The following is a 24,759-nucleotide window of genomic DNA, read 5'->3' as shown; positions in this document are numbered from 1 at the left end:
TGAAAAAGCATACCTCACCTTAACTGTTTCTAATACACTATTCCCACTGGTAATCACATCTTCAACAACTAGGCATTTATTTCCTGGCTGAAAAATGCCTTCAACCATCTTTTTTGTCCCATAATCCTTTGCTTCTTTTCTTTTCAACAGCATTGGCACATTATGTTGAACTGAGAGAACAGAAGCCAGAGGTAGAGCAGTGTATGGAACTCCACAGATATAGTCAAATTTGGCTTCCTCTTTTTTACACCAAACTTGTTCAACAAGCTGATTCTAAAAATATAGAATAATATAGAATTCTAAAATCTATATATATAAAATCTATATATAAATCTATAATTCTAAAATCTATATATAAAAATATAGAATAATATAGAATTCTAAAATTCTATAATATAGAATTCTAAAAACATAGAATAATATAGAATTCTAAAATCTATATATTATAGAAATCTATATATAAAATCTATCTATTAATAGATAGAAATCTATATATAAAATCTATATATAAATCTATAATTCTAAAATCTATATATAAAAATATAGAATAATATAGAATTCTAAAAATATATCACTAAAAATGTGCTTGTTGCTGGAATGATTTCCTTTCATCAGTAGCAGTTTGCTGCCATTCTTCATCATTAGCTACTAATAAATTGCTGTCAGTAATTGGCAATTTTTTTTTTAATGGTGCTGGTAGGTGGTTTATGCAAGCTATTCAGAGCAACCCCAACCACCCCTTTAACCACTGCCGAAAAATTCACGATTTTGTTATGTAAAAAATGAGCAATAAATAATTCAACTTTCCCAGTTTTTTATTTATATTTCTTCATTTTTGCCTCACTTTTTTAAGTCATATAGAATATATGATGCTATAATATATATGACGTCATAATGAATACTTTTTGAATTCCTTCTTCTTCTTATTCAGCAGACGGGCTTTTCAGTTGATACTATTTAGCCCTTTTCCTTTTGGCTCACTCTGTGAGATCGACAGAGCTATGGAGCTGGTTTGTCTTGTATGATTTGTATCTGCTCAGATTTCTTGAAGTATATCTTTTGATACCAGCAGTTGAATTATAAGAGAGTATATATTGATCTCTGTGCTCTGCGGGAGAGTATGGTCAGCAAGACTCTTGGCTGTTAGTGGAATTTTGTGGTGTTTGAAGCATTCTACCATTTTACGTCGCAGGGTATACTGTGCAGACGTCAGCATATTACATTCAAATAGGCAGTGATCTATTGTTTCATTCTTAAGATTACATGACCTGCAAAGGGGGGACGAGGGAACTTCGCCACTTGAATTAGGAATCTGATATGAAAATGCCTGAAAATTTAGCCCATTTGAACCTGACCGAATCCTATGATAAATCTTGGAAAGGTGCTTACTTGGGAAAGGTGATGGGGTAGGATTCTTATTAAATATCAGTACCTCTGTAAATCTCCAGCGGTAAATATCTCTAATGGGGATTGGTCTCCCACTTGGCTGGTCAATATTTAAAGCATTTTTGGCTATTTCATCTGCCTTGTGGTTACCTATTATACCTGAGTGGCTTGGAATATACTGTATATGAGTTAAAATACCTTTTGAAGCAAAAATATCAATAATCCTAAGACAAAGAAATGTGTCAATATCCATCTTATTTTGAGAAGCTGACGAAAGAAGCTCTAGGCTTGACAAAGAATCAGAATATATTATAATATTATTAATATTAACTTTCATATATTCATTAACCATGAGGAAATCTAGTGCCATGATTATGGCGTTTAGCTCGGCAGACATTACAGATGAATTATCTTGTAATCTCTCTCCTAAAGCGATATTATGGGTTGGGAAGAAAGCTCCGCTTGCCACTTTCTCATTCATTTTGGACCCATCTACAAAAATTTGGAAATCGTTTTTATAAGCAACATTATTTAGTTCGGCAAATTTTTTCTGAATAAAAGAAATGGGGGTAAGTTCTTTGGTCCACTTTGAGAAGTCAGTCTTTATTATGGGGGTTGACCAACTCCAAGGGGGGGTTTGGGGGAATGTGGGTGCAATAGATTTTGCTGGCACTGGGAACTTCTTCTGGATATTTGCATATTCATTTGCAACGCCTCTAAACATAGATGGATTTCTTAACCAGTTATGCAGGGTATGAGAATCATTGGCTTCAATTTTTGTAAGGTACTTAATTAGTAGAGATCTTCTTCTTTCATTTATTGGTGATAGTCCACTCTCAGTAAGCAGAAACTTAGTTTTTGTTGGTTTCCTAAGACCAAATATAAGACGAATTATATCATTTTGTGTCGTTTCGATTTTTTGCATGTGGGTCTTAGCACAAGCACCATACACTATGAAGCCATAATCAATATGGGGTCTTATATATGATTTATAAAATTGGATTAGTGTTTTCTCATTACAGCCCCAAGGTGTGGCTAGTAGCCTTTTAATTATTCTTGTTTTTCTATAGCACTTTTTTATTGTATTTGTGATGTGGAGGTGGAAATTTAGTTTTTGGTCAAGTATGAGCCCTAGGTAATTAATTTGATTGTCCTCTGGGATAAGTATTCCATTTAATGTTAGCCTAGCATCATAATGATTTCGCTTATGGTGGAATTGGATAATTTTTGACTTTGTGGGTGCAGTAGGTAAAATGGACTTTTGGGAGAACTTTTCAAATTGGAAAAGTGCATTTTGCAACTTTGAATGCGTAATCTCGAAGGTATTGCCAGTTGCCCATAATACCAGATCGTCAGCGTACTGTAGATTGGTATGTGGGAGGTTCATGTCCCACAGAAAAAGTGAAAATAGGAGGCAGCTCAGGACTGCACCCTGTGGAAGGCCTTTGGTTATTGAAGTTTTGGGTGAAGAGGCTGAACCTACACAAACAATGAAACTTCGGTTTTCTATAAAGGATTTTATGAAGGATACAAGTTTGGGGGGTAGTCCAAGGTTTGTAAGTTTAACTAATAGAATCTGGTGGTCAACATTATCATAAGCTCCTTCAAAATCTAGGAATGCAGCAGTTAAGACATTATTTTTTGATAGGGATTCATTTATTGCATTTGTTAACACTATGAAAGCATCTGTTGATGAGTGGTGTTTCCTGAAGCCAGTTTGAGTATGAGGTATCAGATTATTCTTCTCAACAAACCAAAGCAGCCGATGGTAAATCATTTTCTCCATTGATTTTCCCAGCACTGGGGTAATCATTATGGGTCTATATGACTGAGGGTCATGTTTAGGTTTATTTTTCTTTAAAATTGGTATGAGAGATGAACATTTCCAGATATTAGGGAATGTGGATGTAGCCCATGCATGGTTATAGCAATTTAGGAGCTCCTGTTTGTACAAAGGGGAAAGATTCTTTATCCATATAGGGTGTATATTATCATAGCTACTTGTAGCATTGGCCTTGATATGCTGAATTGCATTATTCAATTCATGTATCGAGAAGGGATGGTTTATATATTCTGAACCTGGTCGGGGCTGGTAAATAGGATTTGTCATGATTTGTGTGGTGATATTTTGGTTTTTTGATGTTAGCTTTTTTGAGAAAAGGGAGGCAAATAATTTTGCCTTATCAGTGTCGTTATCATAGTGGGAATTCTCATGTATTAGTTCATACATAAGAGGGTTGGAGGATGTTTTTTTCCCACAGATTTTGCTTATAAGTCTATGTATTCTTGGCTCAGATGTTTCTCTGGAAAGATTATTTGCAAAATTATTCCAATAATTATATTTGGCATTAGTTATTGTTCTCTTGAGGTTAGCCTCTGCTTGTAATTTACTTAAATATGTGTCAGGGGATGGTTTTCTTAGGTATGCTCTCCTAGTTGCATTTTTTATTCTCCACATAATTTGGCAATCTTTTGTCCACCATGCTTTAGGGGTGTGTTTAGGGATGGTTTTCCTAGGTGAAGTTCTGGGGATAGCTTGATTAGCTGCATTTGTTAATATTGATGTCATAGCTTCAGCACACGTGTCAGCAGTTACAACTGAGGTATGAGATTTCTGGGTTAAACTTAGGACTTCTTCATTAAGCTTATTTCTAAACATGGTCCAATTTGCTTTGGTGTTGACATATTTAGGGATATGTGGGAGAATGTTGGCTGGTTCATTTAAAGAGGATACTATTGCAAAATGGTCAGTGCATAGATTTTCAATTTTCTTAATATAAATTTTGTTTAGTATATTTATTGAAACAATTTGTAGGTCAATAGTTGAAAATTTACTACTTTTGGGGTTAAAATATGTATTTAGATTAGGAGGGGTAGCAATTGCTAAATCGGCATTATTTGAAATCAATCTTTCAATGAGCTTACCAGCTTTATTTGCTGGCTTATCCCCCCACAGAAGACTGTGGGCATTAAAATCCCCGCAGATGATTATGTTTTTTAGCATATTAGAATTAGTAATATAAGTGAAAAAATCCACGGCATCTGTAGTCTGGCCATTGGGGTTATAAAGACTTAATATGTATGTTTTTGTATTATTTATCCAAACATTGATGCCAATAACATCAACATCATTTGAAAAATCTGGGAAATTAATACCACAGAATTTAATATTATTATTTAAAATTATAGCTACGCCACCTCCTTTTCTCTGAGAAGACCTATCCTTTCTCAGGATAGTATATCCTGGAAACTTTGTTTGTTGGCTATTAGTCAAATGGGTTTCTTGAAGGCAAGCAATATCAATGGAATTTTTATTCATAAAATATAAAAGTTCATTTAACTTATTTTCTGAAAGTGATCGTACATTCCACTGAAGTATTGAAATATGCTGCTTTGTTGATTTAATTTTCATTTTGCTGTGTATCAATCTTTAGCTTTGCTAGGAGCAGAGCAAGATCTTTTTTTGCTTGGATATGCATGTGATTGGGTAGGTACAACTTTGCCAATTCGCTTATTATTTTTGCTTTTTGTGGTTGTTTTAGGTTCATTGACTGTACTGCATTAGAATTTAGTATAAATAGGCACATGTTAGGTGTTAATTCATTTGGATATTCATCTGGCTTTTTGTTGATAATTTGATTAATACCCGTTAATACTTCTGATTCATTTCTACTCGGGAGAGGTGGCCATTCTGATATTCTATCATTACTTGTGGAGGCTGGAAGGTTTGTCCAGGGTGAACCTCTCTTATAGGAATGTGAGCTTGGTTGCTTTGAGGAAGGAGTGTTATTGGGGGTGCTTGATGCTTTTGGTAGAATGGTTGGTCTGTGGGTGAGAGGGTTGGGTGGTTTCATAAAGTTTTTGGTCAGGTGTGATTGAGCTGCATTTGCTTCCATTGCTGCAAAAGGGTAAGGTATGTTTTTTTCTGTTGCTATTTGGAGTGTTAGTGCTCGTTTTTTATATACAGGGCATAAAGTTTTATTAGTAGAATCGTGGGGACCATTGCAGTTGATACATTTTGGCTGATTGTTTTTACAATTTATCATTCCAGTGGGGTGGGAGTTTTTACAAGAATTGCATTCATGTAATGTTTCACTGCATGTGTTTTTTGTGTGTCCTAGTCTTAGACATTTTTGGCATTGGATAGGTTTTGGCTTGTAGGGCTTGTGGGGTTTCCACTGTCCAAATAGGAATATCTGATCCAGGTTATTATTTTCTTCTCTTAGTGTGAATAAGAAAGACTTGCTTAACTTTTGGCCATTGGCATCTGGTTTACCCAATTGGGTTACATCAGCTACTGGGATTGGGTTACCAGTTCTGTCAGAGAGTCCTTCTTTTAGATCCTGAATAGGAATTTCTGGAGGGATGTTATACACTACTATTTTAGTTGGGTTTTGGTTTGGGGACCAGAGAACAGATTTTATTGGTATGTTAAGAAGAGATTTTGAATTCTGTAATATGTCTGCTGATTTAGAATCTTGAAGGGCTATTAGCAGAGATCCATCACGGTTAATATTTAATGAAAACATTGATTTTAACATTTTAAAGATTGCAACCCTCAAAAGAGCTACCTTTTTTATCTCAAAGGGGGTATCTGGAGTGATTTTTAAGTAAATTCCAAGGTTTTGTGAGGGGAATGTTGGATTATGGGAAGGGGTATTATTTTTGATTGGTGAAATCTTTTTCCTTTTTTTTGAGTTTCTTGATAGGACCTCTTGAAATTCATTTTCAGTCTCATCCTGTATTGTGACATACGCCCCGACTTTCACCATTGTATTATTCAATGACCCCTCATGTGAGCTTTGAGAAAGTTGACTTGACCAGCCAAGGGGTTGAATGTTTTCAGTGGTACTTGGGGTAGGGTCAGGGGGGATTTTTTTAGGTGGTGTTCTATGCATTGCCTATTGGAATAAGCTTTAATACAATCAAAAAAAAGAAGGGAAAAATTGATAATATAAAACCAGACTGTCTGCCACTCTTTCAAAGGGAGGACTTCACCATCCACAAAAAAACACTATAGTGTTGTCTAGAAGATGGTTTGGTATAAGATTGGTTCAACTGACTGCTGATAAATCTGGGTAAATATCACAAGAACTTTTATTATAAATTTCTTTAAGCGTTGCTGTTGCTATATTTGTCAATTTGAAGTCCCAAAGTTATTATATTCCATTAAACACTAAATAAAACTTGCTGTCATTCTTCATCATTAGCTTCTAATAAATTACTGTCAGTAATTGGCATTTTTTAAGGGTGTCAGTAGGTTATAGTTGATTTCGTTTTGGCATCACGTTTTTTGTTGTTTCTTTTCTAAATTGTTTACTCTGTTATTTATCTTTTGATGTAAGTGGTTTACAAACAAATATTATTATCTTTATATCAAAACATTTTAATTTTTAGCACATGCAATTTACAATGATCCATATTTCTTGAGTTCCATTAAAAACTAAATAAAACTTGCTGCCATTCTTCATCATTAGTTTCTAATAAATTACTGTCAGTACTTGACAGTTTTTAAAAAGGATGCCAGTAGGTGGTTTACTTATGACAACTATTCAGGGAAAGTAAAATTAGATGGTAACATTCTATTTTTTTATTGTTATTATTTAATGCTATTGCTGATTAATGACATTGTTGATTTTGTTTTGGCATCACGTATTTTGTTGTTTCTTTTCTAAATTGTTTACTCCATTATTTATCTTCTGATGTAAGTGAGTTACAAATAAATATTATTATTTTTATATCAAAAATATTTTAATCTTTAGCACATACAATTTACAATGATCCATACTTTTTGAATTCAATTAAAAACTAAATAAAACTTGCTGCCATTCTTCATCATTAGCTTCTAATAAATTACTGTCAGTAATTGGCAGTTTTTAAAAGGATGTCAGTAGGTGGTTTACTTATGCAAACTATTTAGGGCAAGTAAAATTAGACGGTAACATTATATTTTCTTTCTTGTTATTATTTAATGTTATTGTTGATTTTGTTTTGGCATCACGTATTTTGTTGTTTCTTTTCTAAATTATTTACTCCATTATTTATCTTTTGATGTAAGTGGGTTACAAACAAATATTATTATTTTTATATCAGAAACATTTTAATCTTTAACACATACCATTTACAATGATCCATACTTCTTGAATTTCACCAAACACTAAATAACACTTTATTTAAAGCAAAAAATACAATTTTTTTTTCCAATCAATATTACATTAACATAAATTAAAAAAAATATATGCATATTTATAAACTTTCATTATTTTAAATACCCCCATGTTATCTCCTATCAATGAAGGAAGGGGGGTATCCAAAGACTGGCCAATATTAAAACTCAGAAATGTATTTAACAAGTAAATTTAAGTTTTTTCATTCTACACTAGGCCAATTTGCAAGGATATTCTGAACTTTTTAATGATCAAGAATGTGTTCCTAAAACTACATTGTTCTTCTCTTAAAATTTTATCTACAGCATTTCTAAGTCTAAAAAGTACCATCATAGAAAGTAACTCGCTTCCTAGAGAAACCCAGCTACTACATCTATAATTACCAAACTCACTTTTATCAGTTTACTTATACAGGGGTTTAATTAGGGTTTCCTAAAATCACTAGGTACTTAGCTTTTTTCAGATATCATACTCATAACCTTCAGTAGCTTATTTCTAACCCCACACCAAACATATATAAGAAACTCATTTGCTACAATATCAGTACATGGGGCCTTACTATTTTTTAATCTCATCTCTCTTTAACTCTTTCCTCATCACCAATTGTGGCACCATTCCTATCTTCAACTGAGGCAAGTAAAGATTGACTACTCCATCAATTTATCACTATTCCAGTAGAATATTTTACTTTTATGCTGTCCAAATAGATCTTCTCAATCCCAAGCTATTTTATCAATGCCCTTAACTTCACACCTCCTTAGATCATATTTCAATGCCTTCTCCACTTTCTTTTCATTCTTCTATTTCCAATTGATAAAACTGATATTCCCAGCCTTTTCAGTAATATTCCTAGCTGCATTCCTAACTTTCTCCCCTAAGACACAATCTGCAATTTCACAAATTATTTCCTAAAGTTATTCCAGCCATTTTCTATATTGTCAAACTTTAAACTCTCTGGTTTAGTATTAAACTTTTCCTGGAAAGTTTTGCTTTAGTTCTCATCCTGGTGTCTAGCAATGTCAGAGCTTACTTGAAGGTAGTTAAATCTCTAAAGTTTCAGCTTTAAATTAACCCTAGACACTACTAGAGCGTCAACCATGATAACAGCACTCCTATATAACCAAGCATCTTGTATTGATCCTGCTAGCGTTCAGTTTACAATAACATAACCAACAAAGTAAGCTGCCTTAACATCATCTGAACATCATGCAAACCTTTGAGCAATTTTATGACCAAACACTTCATTATTTATAATTACAAAATTGCAGCAGTCTGTAGCCATTACTGTTTTCTTTTCCTATACTTAGGATACCATCCATCCATATTTCTACCAACTTGGGTATTAAATTCTCCTAATAAAAACACAGTATTTCTACCTGGGACCCTGTCTGTTTGTTTCTTTAACTGTAAATAAAACTCATCCTAGTCAATACTATCCCCATTTGTTGGTTCAACAGGCAAATATACTACTATGACTAATACTCTGCACTTTTTGGTCATTAAATTAGCAATTAGCATTCTATTATCAGAACTTAGCAGCTTCCTTATTCATCATGAGCTCTACTCCCTGTCTATGTACCCCATCCTTCCTGTTTGAGTGATTAAATTCTATATGGCCTAGTTTCATATTTCATAATTTGTCCATAATTTGCTACAATACTTGTTTTTTAATTTTGTAACATTCCTTGTTGCAGCTTTCATATTCTTTAAATCGTTTAAATTATTTGACCTCAGAAAAAGCAATGGCTCCTACACCAAAGCACATAAGCTGGCCTAGGACTGGACAGCAAGAAGTGTCTGGTACCTCCAGTTGAATGGAGGCTTTTTGCAATCCTGGGCCCATCTTGGTCAAAACAAGATTTTAATCACTTTGTGATGCTCTTCTATCCACAAGAGTCCTAATCCTGCACAGACAATCTCAAGCCTATTACCTCTAATTCATTTTGTCTGGTAATATAAATTTTCTCAAAAATGAATAGAACCAATAAAATTAACAAATTTTACCATGCAGTCTAGGGTCACAACCAGCCATTAGCAGGGAGGGGGGGGGGTCAGTAAAGCTGGAAGCAACTTGCAACTTTGCAAATCCCATAAACACAAATTGTCTGACTGTAATGAGGTAAGATTTATGGAAAATTTATGAGTACATCTGCTACCATTTTGCATATACCCAAGGTCTGTATCTGACCTCATTTTATGCTTATCTGAATATACTAATTGCATACTTTGCAAATTTTATTTTGAGACCTAGAAGAGAGCCTTAAAGTGAAGCATTGTTTTTATTATGTCCAATTACCCCCTTCCCTCCCTGATGGATATATATAAACCACCAGGACTATTCATGCTTTTCTTTTAAATATAAAGTCTATTTTCTCCCTTAGGAGATCTTCTTGGGATCTCTTAGTAAATGTGAGAAACATTTCAAAATCATTATCATAAAACAATAGTGCCTTTTAGAGAATAATCAAACCTCAATGCACCAGCTTTTCTACTTGGCCTCTGAAGCAATTTTACTCAGCCTCAACAGTGAAGCTCTACTCAACCTCAACCCTATAATATGCTAAGAAGTGATACAATGAATTATATTCATAAAATAACTGAAAAACTTTTTGCCCTTTCCTGATTAACATTTTCTTAAAAAAAAAAAAAAAAAAAAAAAAAAAAAAAAAAAAAAAAAAAAAAAAAAAAAAAAAAAAAAAAAAAAAAAGAACAGAGTAATGCTATAGGAAAATGCAGTTTGAGTATACAGAGTGGATTGTATATTTATCTATCAGGGACGGGGATAAAAGTGAAACTGTACACTTTTAGGACTGAGATAAATATATAGATGTGATATTTAAGGGTAGTTTTCAAAATTTATGGGAGCCCTAACCACTTTGACATGCAATTTTTTTCGCACCAGGCCATTTTCTGTGGAAAAAGCTGTCATAAAAAGTAAAGAGGTAGCCCATTTAATTGGAAACTGAAAGTTCTAGTGCCCTTTTTAAGAGTCAAAAGATTGGAGGGCAACCAGCCTCCTTCCCCCAAAGACATCAGATCAACACTGTCTTCAAAGTAGTCAAAGGTTCCAAAACCTTTTGACAAAGATAAATGTGTAGGCCTAATGATAATTATTTTAGGGTAGTTTTCAAAACTTTTGGGAGGCCTAACCACTTCAACATACCATTTTTTTTTACCACACCACTTTCTATGAAAAGAGCTGTCATAAGAAGTTCAGAGGCAGCCCATTTGATTCAATGCTGAAAATTCCATTGCCCTTTTTAAGAGTCAAAAGTGTTTAGTGGGCAACCAACCTCCTTCCCCAAAAAACATCATATCAAGTTTAGACATAGCCACTGTCTTCAAAATAGTCAAAAGTTCCAAAACCTATGCCTTCAGCAATAAACCATCTTCACAGCCTTTGGGAATAGGGCTGGAAGTTATGCAAAATGCCCACTATTTATATACAGGGCTTATACTGGTGAAAGGGGAGTGTGTTTGATCCTGGGTTGCCAAAAAGGGTAAGTGTAAAAGGGTGAACTTTTTAGGTAATGTTGAACTAAGGTTGTCAAAAAATCATATCAACAATATCTTAGGAAGAACTGAGGGTGTTAAGTTGGAACTTTCATGACTACAGCTTCTTAGTTTAAAAAGAAACTAAGAAAAGCTAAGGGCTTTATATTGAAACTTCCAGGGCATGTTGTTGGGGATGTTGAACTAAATCATAAGATGTTATATGCATCTAAGTTTGTCAAAAGGGTTTATCTATCATAGGCCTATCTCAGAAACAGCAAATGGTATTAAATTGAACCTTAAATATTAAGTTGAATATATTTTTTAACTGTTTTCTCTTTTAAACCATAAAAAAATCCCATATTATTGAGACTTTCAGGAATGAATATCAATTATCACTGAACTGTTAATCTATACTAAATTCACCTGTTCTTTTCAGTAGCCTATTCTTGGTTAGTATAGTAAGTTTTACTATACTCTGACAAATGAAACAAATAATTGGTTTTAATGATTGGCTTGAAATAAAACTGGTTTTAGTAAAGTCCTGATGATATTCTTGTTTTTATAAGGCACAGGGGGTATTACCTCTACTCCTGTTTGAAGCTATTACTATTATTTCTAATATTAAGTTGGTTATTTATTGTAATTTCTGTACATTTTGGGTTTCATTTATTTACTGATGGTGATTTATGGTAATGATAATGTTTATTATGGTGATGATGATTTATGGTGAATGAAGCTTGACAATTTATTGGACTTCAGTTCTGCTCATCTTTTGTTCAATGTAGTTAATTACTTTTCTTTGAAAAACTTCTTCCATGAAGATGTTCTTGAAATCAGGCCTAATTTCAGCAGGTTTTCAGGTGACATAGATTTTTTCATTATTCAAGGAAATATATTTTTAATCTTCTTGATTATTCTCAATAAAAATTTAGGTTTTGCTTACAATTTAAGCATTAAACAAATTTTGTTGTAGTAATTGTAGTTAGGATAGATAGACAAGAGGAACAATATTCAAATACATGGGTTGAAAATTTGCATAGCTTTTGGGGTACTAAAGTCCTGAAAGGATTCTAACATTTCTTTGATACTGTACTTCTGTCTCCTACAGGTGCATTAGGTCTACCTTATTTAGTTATCTATGCAGGGACTAATTTTAATTGTAAGGAAAATGAAACCTTAATTCTATAGGCAACAAAATCCGGATAAAACACAAATTATGGGGGCTTATATAGGGTAATACACCAAGTATCTGGATTGGATAAAATTCTAGTTTAATTAATTTTTACTATCTTGGAAATGGGTTAGGTTAGGAAAATGAAACTTTTAGGGATGGGTGTACAGACTAAATTATGTCTTGGGACAGTTGTGGATCCAGGTGGGGTGCATGCCCCCCTAGCATAGTGGTGGATTTAGGGATAGTATCATATTACCCTATTAAATATCATATTTTTTGTAGAGGGTGAACAGCTTTTCATTTTTTATGACAGAATGGTTTCTATAACTTACTATTTTTTGTATCAATATTTTAGCATCATTTTAATTTCAACAGATTTATTAGAACTTTAACAATCTAGATTAAATTTATGACCATTTCCACAACCTATCTACAGCACAAAATTTTTGAGGTTTAAATTGCTAGTATTTATTTGTGTGCAAGTTTATCACAGTAAAATATTTTGCACCCTCACTAAAAAAAAATCCTGGATTTAGCCCTGTTCTGTGAAGGTATTTCAAAGTGACTACCTCTACTCCTTCTCTCTCTAGAGGGCAGTGACCTTTGATGACCTTGAAAAAGGTAAAATTCTAGTTAATTAACTTCTTACTATCTTGGAAAAGGCTAGGAAAGCAAAACTTTCAGGGATGGGTCTACAGGCTAAAATATGTCCCAGGAAGGTATTTCAAAGTACCCACCTCCACCCCTTCTACCTCCAGAGGGCCCTGAAATTTTGCAATTACTGAAATTTGCACAATGAGAGTGAGAGTATACAGAATTATGGTGGCAGGCTGGTCCTCTAACTCTAAGTATTCTTTGCTAGGAAGAATTCGCGCAGGGGCACAGACCATCTCCTATGAAGTATCTCTGATTATTATTATTCTTTCTCCTCTAATGTTATCTAAAAAGCTCAATCTAGAAGGGTATCTAGTCAAATCCTCTTACGTAGGCTGACCTCTATATTTATGTCTCCCTCTAGGATTGTGCTGATTTATCACAATTCTGGCAGAGACTAATCACACCCCCTTTGATTTAGCCGAGGGCGAATCTGAGTTAGTGTTGGGGTTCAATACAGAATATATAGGAGTCGGTTTTGCTCTAATTATATTATCAGAATACGCTAGCATTCTTTTTATATCTCTATTATTCAGTGTAGTATTTGGGTATATAAGCTTTTTTATATTTTGTTTAGTGGTGTACTTATATCTCTGGAGACGCGGCTCTTACCCCTGTTATCATTATGATAACCTAATACATTTATGCTGGAAAAGTCTTTTACCTGTATCTTTAATATTCCTCCGTTTTTATTGAAGCCTTTCTCAAGGGGGTTAAAAATAAAGACCCCTGGTTGCATAATCAACCTTATTCTGCTTTCAAAACAGATGCTTTAATCAGCCAAGGGGTCTAACTAGACAATTTTGTCATTCAAATTAATAATAATTGGAGTAAACACAAAATATGAGAAGTAAGCACACATAAGAATCTGTCCTAGAAAAATATAGGGGTCTTCTACAGGCCACGCCCCAATTCATGTGAGAAGTAAGAAGACTGATACCCAGGATCAAAACAAAGGTTGGGCAACAGAATAAAACTCAAGACCTTGAAACTTAGGCTTAAATGTAAAGGGAAGGGACACAAGAATAAGAATAGAAGAAACAAGGGGGATTACCCCTCCTAGTTTATTAGGAATAGATTGTAAAATATGAGCCGGGGTAACCAATGGATTAGCAGGAATGAAATTATCTGGGTCCCCCAGAAGATAAGGTCTAGTTAAGGAGTCACAAGAAAAAAGATAAGGACTATAAATCCCACAGTATCCTTAATAGTAAAATAAGGGTGGAACAGTAATTTGTCTAAGTTAGTGTTAATTCCAAGAGGGTTATTTGAACCTCTTTGATGGAGAAATAAAAGGTGAATTATTGTTAGACCAGCCACTAGAAAGGGGATCAAAAAATGAAAAGTGAAAAATCGCATCAGAGTGGGATTATCAACAGTAAACCCTCCTCATAACCATTGCACTACATCATTACCAATATAAGGTACAGCAGATACTAAGTTTGCAATTACAGTGGCCCCCCAAAAGGATATTTGACCTCACTGGAGAACATACCCTAAAAAAGCAGCAGCCATTACAAGAAATAAAAGAGCAATTCCAGTCATTCATGTCTCAAAATAATGAAAAGAACCATAATATATTCCTCAGCCAATATGAAAATAAATGCAAATAAAGAAAAAAGAGGCACCATTGGCGTGGACAGTCCAGAGCAGTCAACCATAGTTGACATCTCAGCAAATATGGGCTACTCTAGAGAAAGCTAAGTCTACTCTTGCTGTGTAATGTATTGCTAGAAAAAGCCCAGTAACAATTTGAATAACAAGGCAGAGACCCAGGAGAAACCCAAAGTTCCATCAAATAGAAATGTTGGCCTGCACAGGCAGATCCACCAAGGCAGAATTAATAATTTTAAGGGTAGGTTGCATCTTATGTAGAGATAACAATTTATTTTCTAAGATCACGGAACCACTAGATCATTGACTGTAAAGGTTTTTTATTGCTGTTCAAAAAATCAATAACCAGCAGGAGTGCTAAAAATAAATATACTACTATAAACAAGTAGGCCAATATGGTAAGTCTATTAACATTAAAATTGATGACCATGAAATCTGCAGGATAGAGGTACCCCAAAGAAGGGCTCATAAACATGAAATTCTTATTTAAAACTAAGAAAGATAAGATAATTGTAGGGAGCACTCATATGAATGATGTTAAATCAACAGCAAATTTCATGTAATTTGCAAAGCTTTTTTTTTTGCAGAATTTTTTTGAATTTTAAGAATTTTGCAGAATTTTGACAAAACAACATTTTACCTTAATTTTCAGTTACTAGTTGCCTTTTCTCTGCCTTTAGTTCTGAAAATGCAATTCCTGTTATTTGAGTAGACATTTGAGCCATATTAATGTTTTTCTCAAAATTTAGGAAATGTATTTGCATATCTTTAAAACCTTATAAAATGGAATTGAGCAAAGTTATGAGGCTGAAAACAATTTTGTTGTACTTTAATTAAGCAGAAGATCTATATTGCAAGGTTTCACTTTTATAACACACATGTTTTTAAAGGTCATCAAAGGCCAGGGCCCTCTAGAGGGAGAAGGAGTGGAGGTAGCTGCTTCAAAATACCTTCCCAGGACATACTTTAGTCTGTAAATTCATCCCAGAAAGTTTCATGTTCCTAATCTAAACCCTTTCTGAGATAGCAAGAAGTCAATTAACAAGAATTTTACCAAAATATTTAGCTTCACAACTTAGCTCAATCCTAATTAGGCTAATGAGGTTAGAAAAGTCAGCAAATAGGCCTACATTTCCTAAACTTAGGGGGGAAAACCATTAATATGGCTTAAAATTATGCTCAAATAACAAGAATTACCAATTAAAACTAGGAAGAAAGAAATTGATAACTGAAAATTATGGTAAAATTTTGTTTTGTCAAAATTTCAACAGATGACCTGTCAAGAACACAAATTTCCTAAGACAGAGAAATAAGAAAAGGATTAAGATAGGAGCTTGGCAATACTTTCCTAGAATAGGTTTTTGGCTCTGGCTTTATTACTGAACATTTCATTTTCCTAACCTAATGCCTTTCCAAAATAGTGAAAAGTAACTAAACAAGAATTTGACCTTCAGATTGTCTAATCCTAAAAATATCTCTTGTCTAAAATATAAGCTATCTTTCAGAAAATGAACAATAAATTTCACACCAATATAGCCTGCTTACCATTAATTTTGGATAGGATATAACTCCTCTCAGGTCAAAATAAATGGGTGAAACAAGGCCACTTTTAAGTACAAATTCTCCAAATTTAATAGCTCCAATAGAGTGTAACTCGTTAATTATGCTCTCCATTTCCTTCAAATTGATTGTAATCACTAGAAACTTCAAATTTCAGCATGCGTCTTTAAAATTCAAAAATCTGGTTCTTCTAGCAGAAAAACTTTAGATGGCGTTGGATATCCGTTGCTCACACGACAGACACAAAGCATATTATACACATCTTAAAAATATTGTCCATAAAGCTAATACGTGAGATGCGTGAGATACGAGAGATGCGTCCATCTCTCTCCTTAAGCTCTTGAATAAATTTAACGTCACCTATTCCTATTGTTTAGGGATATTAAAAAAAAAATTCAACTGAAAGTAAGGAGCAAGATTAAAAGTTAAAACAAACACGAATTTATTCCGTATATGAAAGGGGCTGTCCACTCCTCAACGCCCCGCTCTTTATTTTAAAGTTTGACTCTATGTTACATTTCCACTTTTTAAAACAATACAAAACTTTAGTGTCAAAAGCGGGACGTTGAGGAGGGGACCTTTCATATACGGGATAATCGTCCATCTCTCTCCTTAAGCTCTTGAATAAATTTAGCGTCACCTATTTGCATTGTTTAGGGATATTAAAAAAAAATCAACTGAAAGTAAGGAGCTAGATTAAAAGTTAAAACGAACACAAATTTATTCCGCATATGAAAGGGGCTGTCCTCAACGCCCCGCTCTTTATTCTAAAGTTTGACTCTATGTTAAAGTTCCACTTTTTAAAACAATACAAAACTTTAGTGTAAAAAGCAGGACATTGAGGAGGGGACCTTTCATATACGGGATAATTTCTGTTTGTTTTAAGTTTTAATGTCGCTCCTAACTTTCAGTTGAAAAAACTTGTTTTTTAAATTAATTTCTGAACTTTTTTTTAGTAATGTATGGTTTGATGTTGGCTTAAAGCACATGAATAATTAAAACGAAATTTTTATATTAATTTTTTTTGGCTTAATGGTTTTCTCATAGTTTTGTTCTGGCGATATTAATAAAAAAGGGGTAGGGGAGGAGGACTAGTTACCCTCCCATTTTGGTTACTTAAATATGCAACTAGAACTTTGATTTTTTTTTAAAGAACGTTTTTATTAATATTAACTACACGTAACCAAAAAATTAACTTACATAATGAACTTCTATATTTGTATATTTTTATTGCGTATATATGAGGTGTTCTCCCTCTCGCTAATACCTCACTCTTTACGCTAAAGCTTGAATTTTGTCCTAATCCTTTAAAATGACCCCTGAATCAAAAAGATCGTAGAATAAATAGCTAAATATACTATAATAATTTAGCGTAAAGAGCGAAGTATTGACGAGGAGATGAACGCCCTTATATAAGTAATAATTTTTGTTCGTTTTAACTTTTAATGCTTTTCCTTACTTCCCGTTTGAAATTCTTTATTTATTTATTATCTCATAGTTTTTTTTAAATAATAACAGAAAATTCTGCACCCCCCCCCTTCATGGAAGTTCTCTTCCCTCATGATAAATTTCTCGATGAAAAGATCCTGCCGCATAACCCCCTCTCCCCGAACCCCCCCACCCGACGTGAAAAAGTACCCCGGAATACGTCTATACACTTCCCAATGATCATTACTATATGTAAACAATGGTCAAAGTTTATAAATTGCAGCCACTCCCCCGGGGACTGTGGAAGATGAAGTCATCCTCAAAGACATAGTTATTAGGTTTTTTGACTGTGCTGAACAAAATTGCTAAATAAAAATTTTGATCCGGTAACTTTGGAAAAAACGAGCGTGGGATGGGGACTAGTGTCCTCCAATTTTTCACTTATAAAGGGCAATAGAACTTTTAATCTTCATTATAGCGGGCCCTAATGCGACTTTCTAGGACATTTTCAGCCGAAAAATCCCACAAAAACAAATTCACCCCAGAAGAATTATTAATCAATCAAAATCTATTGCACATTCTGTACAGGGCACTAGGCTATAATTTTTTTTGGGGGGGGGTGACTGCTGCTCATTGTCATTCTATTGTGCCTTCTTGCAGTTACGGTTTTGGTTAGGCAAACTCGTGAAATTCTCGTGGGATGTGAACGGAGGAAGTAGGATCTAATGGAAAAAAACCCCAGCCCATCTCACAAAGACAGAAAATCTACCACAGATGCAACTATTAGTGCTGCTACTACTACTACTATTGCTGCTATTACTTCTATTTATGCTGCTACTACTACTACTATTGCTGCTATTACTTCTATTTATGCTGCTACTTTTAAATACTATATAGGGTACTAAATACTAAATATGTCAAACATTAAAAATTACAGAATTTCCTATAGATAAAAATATTAACCTTAAAACTAAAAAGAAAATTGAGATGAATTGTTAAGTCAAACTTAAAGCAAACAGGAAAAAAAGAGAATATGTATACTTTTCCTTTACCTCCTGAAAGCTAGCGGCTGTACGCCCTTGTTTATAAATGGAATATATTTTTAAGATTTTGCCTAGCATTATGAAAAATTTTGAAAATTGCTTAGTCTTTCAAAAAGTAATGCCATTATTTTTCATTTAGTTCTTTCTATTAATTTTAAAAATTCCCGTAAATTGGTTTTAAAAATAATTATTTACTACTAAAAAAATTGAGATAATAGTTACCATTCTTGAATAACCTCACCAGGTCTACTTGAGGTATAGAAAAAGGGGGTGTGGAGGTGGTGGTGATAGTATCTTACTTATAAAATTGTTTAATCTTAAGATATCTTATCTTTCTAAGATGATATTGATGTTACTGCGAGTGAAAAGCACAGTTGAGTTATTTTCGGTTAAGCGTAAAGGACGCTCTAAACTTATTTATTTCATTTTGTTAATACTTTTGATTTCAATCCAGTAAGGCGGTATCCTTTATCTTTGCAATTTTTTTCCACATGTCTGTCCTGATTATTTGTTTTAGCATTTGCTATTTTTAAGTATAAATGGGTACATGAGAAGAGTTTGAAGCTATTTTGAAAAACATTGTTTTCGGAAGATCTTTTTTTAAGACCAAATAAAACAGAGCTTACAGGCCGGTACAGTCCTTTCAAATTTAAAATTTAGTGAACTATTTTCGAAGAAAACGAATATTTTATTTGAAATTCGAGGTTAAAAAATGTCAACTATCTCTGATATTTCTCTTTTTGTTGCTGAACTCAAAGCATTATCAGCACCAGGTCTCTCCTTTTGGTTTTCTTCTAATTAGATTATTATTTTTCCCTACATTTTTTTAAACTCATCTTGAATTATATCTATCCACACTTTATAATTTTCTCAGTCAGACCTGAATTTCATAGGCTATGATTGAAACTACAGAAATCCAAAACCTGTAATTTAGCCTGTCACAATATTCATTTTATAAAGACATATATTTTTATATGAGACAATATATATCTTTATAGAGACATTCAATTTTAGGACAGGCTATAAACTCCACGTCAGGAACTATCAGTGGCAGGTTGGGTATTGTTGGAAAAGCAGCCATGGTCTTTAGAAATAGTGGTAAAATTCTAGTTAATTGACTTCTTGCTATCTCAGAAACTGTTTAGGTTAGGAAAATGAAACTTTCAGGGATGAATCTACAGACTAAAATATGTCCTGGGAAGGTATTTTGAAGCAACTGCCTCCACTCCTTCTCCCTCTAGAAGGCCCTGACCTTTAAAAATATATGTGTTATAAAATTGAAACCTTGCAAAATAGATATTTTGCTTAATTGAAGTACAACAAAGTTGTTTTCAGCTTCATAACTTTCCTCAATTCCATTTTATAAGGTTTCAAAGATATGCAAATACATTTCCTAAATTTTGAAAAATAAACATTGATAAGGCTTAAAATTCTACTCAAATAACAGGCATGTGCATTTTCAGAACTAAAGGCAAAGAAAAAGCAACTAGTAACTGAAAATTAAGGTAAAATTTTGTTTTTTCAAAATTTCAATATGTATAGACCTGTCATGTAGGCAAATTTCAGGGCCCCCTAGAGGGAGAAGGAGTAGAGGTGGGTACTTTAAAATACCTTCCCAGGACATACTTTGGCCTGTAGACCTATCCCTGAAAGTTTCATTTTTGTAACCTAAACTCTTTCTGAGATAGCAAGAAGTCAATTAACTAGAATTTTACTGAAATGGCATTCAGTAGGCCATCCACTACTATTTGTTTATCAAGAGTATATTTGCTAATAAAGAATTTGGAGTAAGCCTACTAGGAATAGCAAGTTAAGATACTCAGTAGCTTTAGCTAGAGAGCTAATCCCCACTTGGACATTTAAATCAATCTAAAATCTCTATTAGCCTGTAGCCTACCACCTAAGAAATGCACCTTTTCACCATTAGATACTATTATTAACTCAACAGATCAGAGGTAAATACCTTAAAAATTGTCTTAAACTATTGCTTAGAGCAAAATAGGCTAGGGATTTCTATCCTTGTTATACTGTTAGTTATTAAGCAGTTCATATAAATGACCTACAAATAAAGTGAACATACCACTTGATACCTTTATTTATGCTCTTTTTGAGTATAATAATTACTTTACTCAAAATCAATTTTAACCTAATCTTTCTAACTTAGCCCAAATATATAGCTTGTATTATATATTTACCATGTATTTATTGATTCTCAATTTTGTTGCTATCAATCCAATTTACCAGTAAGATCAACAATCTTACAATAAACAGGTAAGATTCAAGAAACAGGTAAGATTTAAAAAGAGGTGTAAATGCTGTGTCTAAAATAAGAGAAAAGGTATCATCTTTGAGGGTCTATAAAGGGCTCAAAATCAAATTTCAGGGGTAAAGCAGTTATACCTAGAAAGAATATAACAAAAGGCTTCAATTGGTAGGCTATGTTCATTTTATTTGTAGATCATTAATGTGAATTCCTTAATATATACTTTTACAATTGGTGATGACTTCTGCAGGTTGTCTGGTTGCTTGTTATATTCTGGTTAAGAAATTGGCTGCCTACCTTTTTTACAGAAATCTCAGATATAGCCACTCTCTATCTATGTTGTACTTGAGTATGTTTCTTTACTATGTCTTCTGAAGTCCATGGTTACTCTCTGTCTGAAGCAATGATTTTACTTCTTGGTGGTATTATGTTGCTTTAAAAGTTTCTTCAAATATCTTCTAGTCATGTGGTTCAAGAAGAGCAGGAACTAGCCTTGAGTTAGGGCTATTGACAAGACATGTTAAGGAATAATTCTTAGTCTACTTCATAGTATGCAGAAACATTGCTGTAAATGTTTTGATGGTGATTCCATTATACTTTACCCCCTCCCCCCTCTAATGTGCAAATATATAGCCCAAAGTGTATATTTTTCCTTTATTTTTTTGGCTCTTGATTTCATCAAGTTGATTCTATTTATAGATTCACCTGTTGAAGTAACAATGATTTGTTGCAAATATATTGGTAAAATGTAATTTAGGTAATTTATTTTCATATTGGGGGGGGTATGGGTAAAGTGTAGTGGAAGTGCCTTCAAGATGTGTTACTTAAACATTTTTGCAATTATAAAGTAAGAATTGTTTTTTGAACATGTGTCCTTCTCAATAGCCCCAATTCTTGGCTTCTACTGTATTTTTAGGTATAAATTTATAATAAAGATATTAATAAAAAAGGGCAGTAGGCCTACCATTATATTCCTTATTTTATGCTCTTCCCAAGTATCACAATCATCTTTCTGACAATGAACACTCCTGGTAATCTCAGAAGTAGTCTTTCATTATGTATTTTTTCATTGTTTTATCTCATTATCCATCATGTTTACAATTTGAAGTGGTTTATTGCATTTTTGATCTGATGAAATCTAGTCTGTGTAAGGATTACAATAGCATTCCAGATATAATATTAAGTAAATTTGTTGTGATTGACCACATCTAAAAGAAAATATGCAAATAAAACAAAATCAATGTATGCATTATGTTTTGTTATTCTACTCCAAAAGGAGCGCCTTAGCTTTGCCTTGAGTGAAACTGAGATAGATGCATGCAATTGCCTCAATTGACCAAAACCAAAACCAGTTCACGTTTGCATTTGCTTTGATACAGACCAAATTAAATAATGAGTGACAGTGAAATAGTGATTGGATTGTTGGATAGTTTAGTTGATGAAGATTATGAACATGGAAGGCAATATAAAACTCATTTGCATTGCAGAATACTCTCAAGTGAGAGTGATAGTGATCATAGAATAAATAATGGCTCTCAGAGCCCAGAGTGTCAAACTCATGCTTGATATGGCTCTTGGAGCCCTGAAATTAGTTCTAGGAATGACAAATCTAGCTCTTGGAGCCCACAAATAGGTTCTAGAACCATAAGAATTGGCTATGTGAGCCCCACAAAAACACATGACAGAAAGCAGAAGGCTTCTCAGGAAAAGCAAAAAGGTAAAAGATTAAAAGAAAAATGGTCAAATGACTCTCTATTCAAAAAGATTTGTGAAGAACGTTCTGGTAACAAAGAGGGTCCCAAGATCCATAAAAAACTTGCCAAAGTTGCAAATAGAGCTTTCTCTGAGCCTTTGGAAATAGGGAAGCTAAAAGATTTATTTGAGCGCCACCCTAGGCCTGCAAATACAGATAAAATTGTTGTTCCAAGGTGAATAGTGAAATTTGGGCTACTCTCTCAGCACATGCTAAGCAGAGGGATGCTAAGGCACTTCAAGTGCAGCGGACAATTGTTCACTCAACCTTTTGTGTTTTAGAGGCAGTAAATGATATTCTTGAGCTCAAAAATGAGCATATAAAAAAAAGGTTGTTAAAAACCTAACAGATGCAGTTCACATGCTTGGCCTCACCAATTATGATTTAAGTCTAAAAAGACACCATGCAATGAAATTTGAGGTGAGCCCAGATCCCATGGTAGCATCTGCTTTATGCGGTCCCAAAGTCAAAGTCACAGAGTTTCCTTTTGGCAAAAATGTTGCCAAAACAACATCCAAAGCCAAATCCGTGGCGGATTTGAAAAAATCATTTGGAAGACCAAAAAACGTGCAAGGGGGGGCCTACCGTTATCACTGACAGAACAAGGCTCCCCATCCATTTTATTGTATTAAGCAGCACCAGGACTGTCAGGAGATGCCGAAATTCCTGAACTTTCAGAAAAGGGATTGCAAATAGCTAGTATGTACCATTTAACATACCCTGGCCTTGATTTTTATGATTTTGTTGTAAATTTCAATAGGCAGTCAAAACATTTGGTAGATAATTTTAAAGCAGGAAGAATTAGTAAGTTTATCTCAAAATGGCAGTCAATAACAAGTGATTTGAATATTTTGAATATAGTGGCTTCAGGCTATAAGATTGAATTCGAGAAAAGATCATTAAAAGCTTTGGTAACAAAAAACAAAAGTTTTACATCTGAAGAAATGCAGGCTGTACAAAAAGAAGTTGATATTTTGTTGCATAAAGGAGTTATTATTAAAATACCCAAGTTCAGAATAAAAGAAATATGTTGTGTTTCTCCCGTTTTTACGGTCCCAAAGAAAGATGGGTCTTCTTGGTTTATTCTGAATCTTAAAAAACTAAATGAAAGCATTAAATATTACCATTTTAAAATGGAAAGTGTTTTCAGTCTGCGGTTCTTTTAATGACAAAAAATTGTTATATGGCCTCTGTTGACCTTGTCGATTTTTATTATTCATGCCCTGTTGATTTTGATGATCAAATATGGCTTTGTTTTGAAGTAGATTGTTGTTATGCTTTCACATGTATGCCAAACGGCTTATCATCTGCCCCAAGGGTTCTTATGAAACTTATGAAACCCGTTTTCTCCCTTCTTCAACAAAAAGGTTATTTGTCAATTGTTTATCTAGACAATACCTTTCTTCTGGGAAGGTCATTTTTAGAATGTCAAAACAATGTGTATGAAACAGTGAAATTATTGTCAGAGCTGGGGTTTGTAATTCACCCGGGGAAGTCAGTGCTCATTTCAAGTCAAAGAATAGAATTTCTGGTTTTTTTGCTAGATTCGCGATTAATGCGTATTTCCCTGCTGGAAAGAAAAATTAAAAAGGTTCTAGATTTAGTTTCAAAAATTCATTGTCAAGAATCGACTACGATTCAAAATTTGGCCAAAACTCTAGGTGTTCTTGTTTCAATCTTCCCAGCAGTGGAATTAGGGCCTTTATATTACTGGAAAGCAGAATCGTTGAAAACTCAAGCACTTAAGCACGCAAAGGGTGATTTTGCAGCTGGGCTAACTTTAACATCCAATGTAATTTTGGAATTGCATTGGTGGTTGAATATTGCCAATCATGCTTCTAAAGCAATTGAGCCTAGGTCAATTGACAAATATTTGTGTAGTGATGCATCCAATTTAGGCTGGGCACTCGTGGATGAATATTCCATGAGAACAGCCACAAATATTCCATGAGAACAGCCACAGGCGAATGGTCCTCAGAAGAGAAGGGATTGACATCAATGTTTTAGAAATGAAGGCCGTTTATCTGGGATTAAAGTGTTTTGCTCAGGATATTAAGGGCATTCATGTCCGGCTGCATTCAGATAATATAACCACAGTAGCTTATATAAATAAAATGGGAGGAACAAAATTTGAATTTTGTAACTATTTCGCAAATAGGATCTGGCAGCTAGTATTACAGGGTAAAGGGTGGATATCTGTAGAGCATGTGCCAGGAGTTGCT

The 24,759-nt window shown here is 33.8% G+C and overlaps 2 protein-coding genes across 2 annotated transcripts in view; one reads left to right on the top strand and one right to left on the bottom strand.

Moving 5' to 3' along the window:
• Nucleotides 1-16,238, bottom strand: part of LOC136040205 (uncharacterized) — a 63,175-nt gene extending 46,937 nt beyond the window's left edge. Inside the window, exons 1-2 of the mRNA XM_065724363.1 lie at nucleotides 16,036-16,238; nucleotides 19-273 (exon numbers count right to left, since the gene is read on the bottom strand). Coding sequence (XP_065580435.1) covers nucleotides 19-273; nucleotides 16,036-16,164 — 384 coding nt within the window. The 5' untranslated portion in view covers nucleotides 16,165-16,238. The remainder of the gene's footprint in view (nucleotides 1-18; nucleotides 274-16,035) is intronic.
• Nucleotides 16,239-19,169: 2,931 nt separating this feature from the next.
• LOC136040204 (COP9 signalosome complex subunit 3-like) overlaps nucleotides 19,170-24,759 on the top strand; it is a 254,721-nt gene continuing 249,131 nt past the window's right edge. Inside the window, exon 1 of the mRNA XM_065724362.1 lies at nucleotides 19,170-19,294. Within this exon, the coding sequence (XP_065580434.1) occupies nucleotides 19,234-19,294 (61 nt within the window). The 5' untranslated portion in view covers nucleotides 19,170-19,233. The remainder of the gene's footprint in view (nucleotides 19,295-24,759) is intronic.

This window comes from Artemia franciscana, chromosome 20 (genome assembly GCF_032884065.1).
Source record: "Artemia franciscana chromosome 20, ASM3288406v1, whole genome shotgun sequence".
NCBI lineage: Eukaryota > Metazoa > Arthropoda > Branchiopoda > Anostraca > Artemiidae > Artemia > Artemia franciscana.
This window is presented reverse-complemented; position numbering and strand designations above follow the sequence as displayed.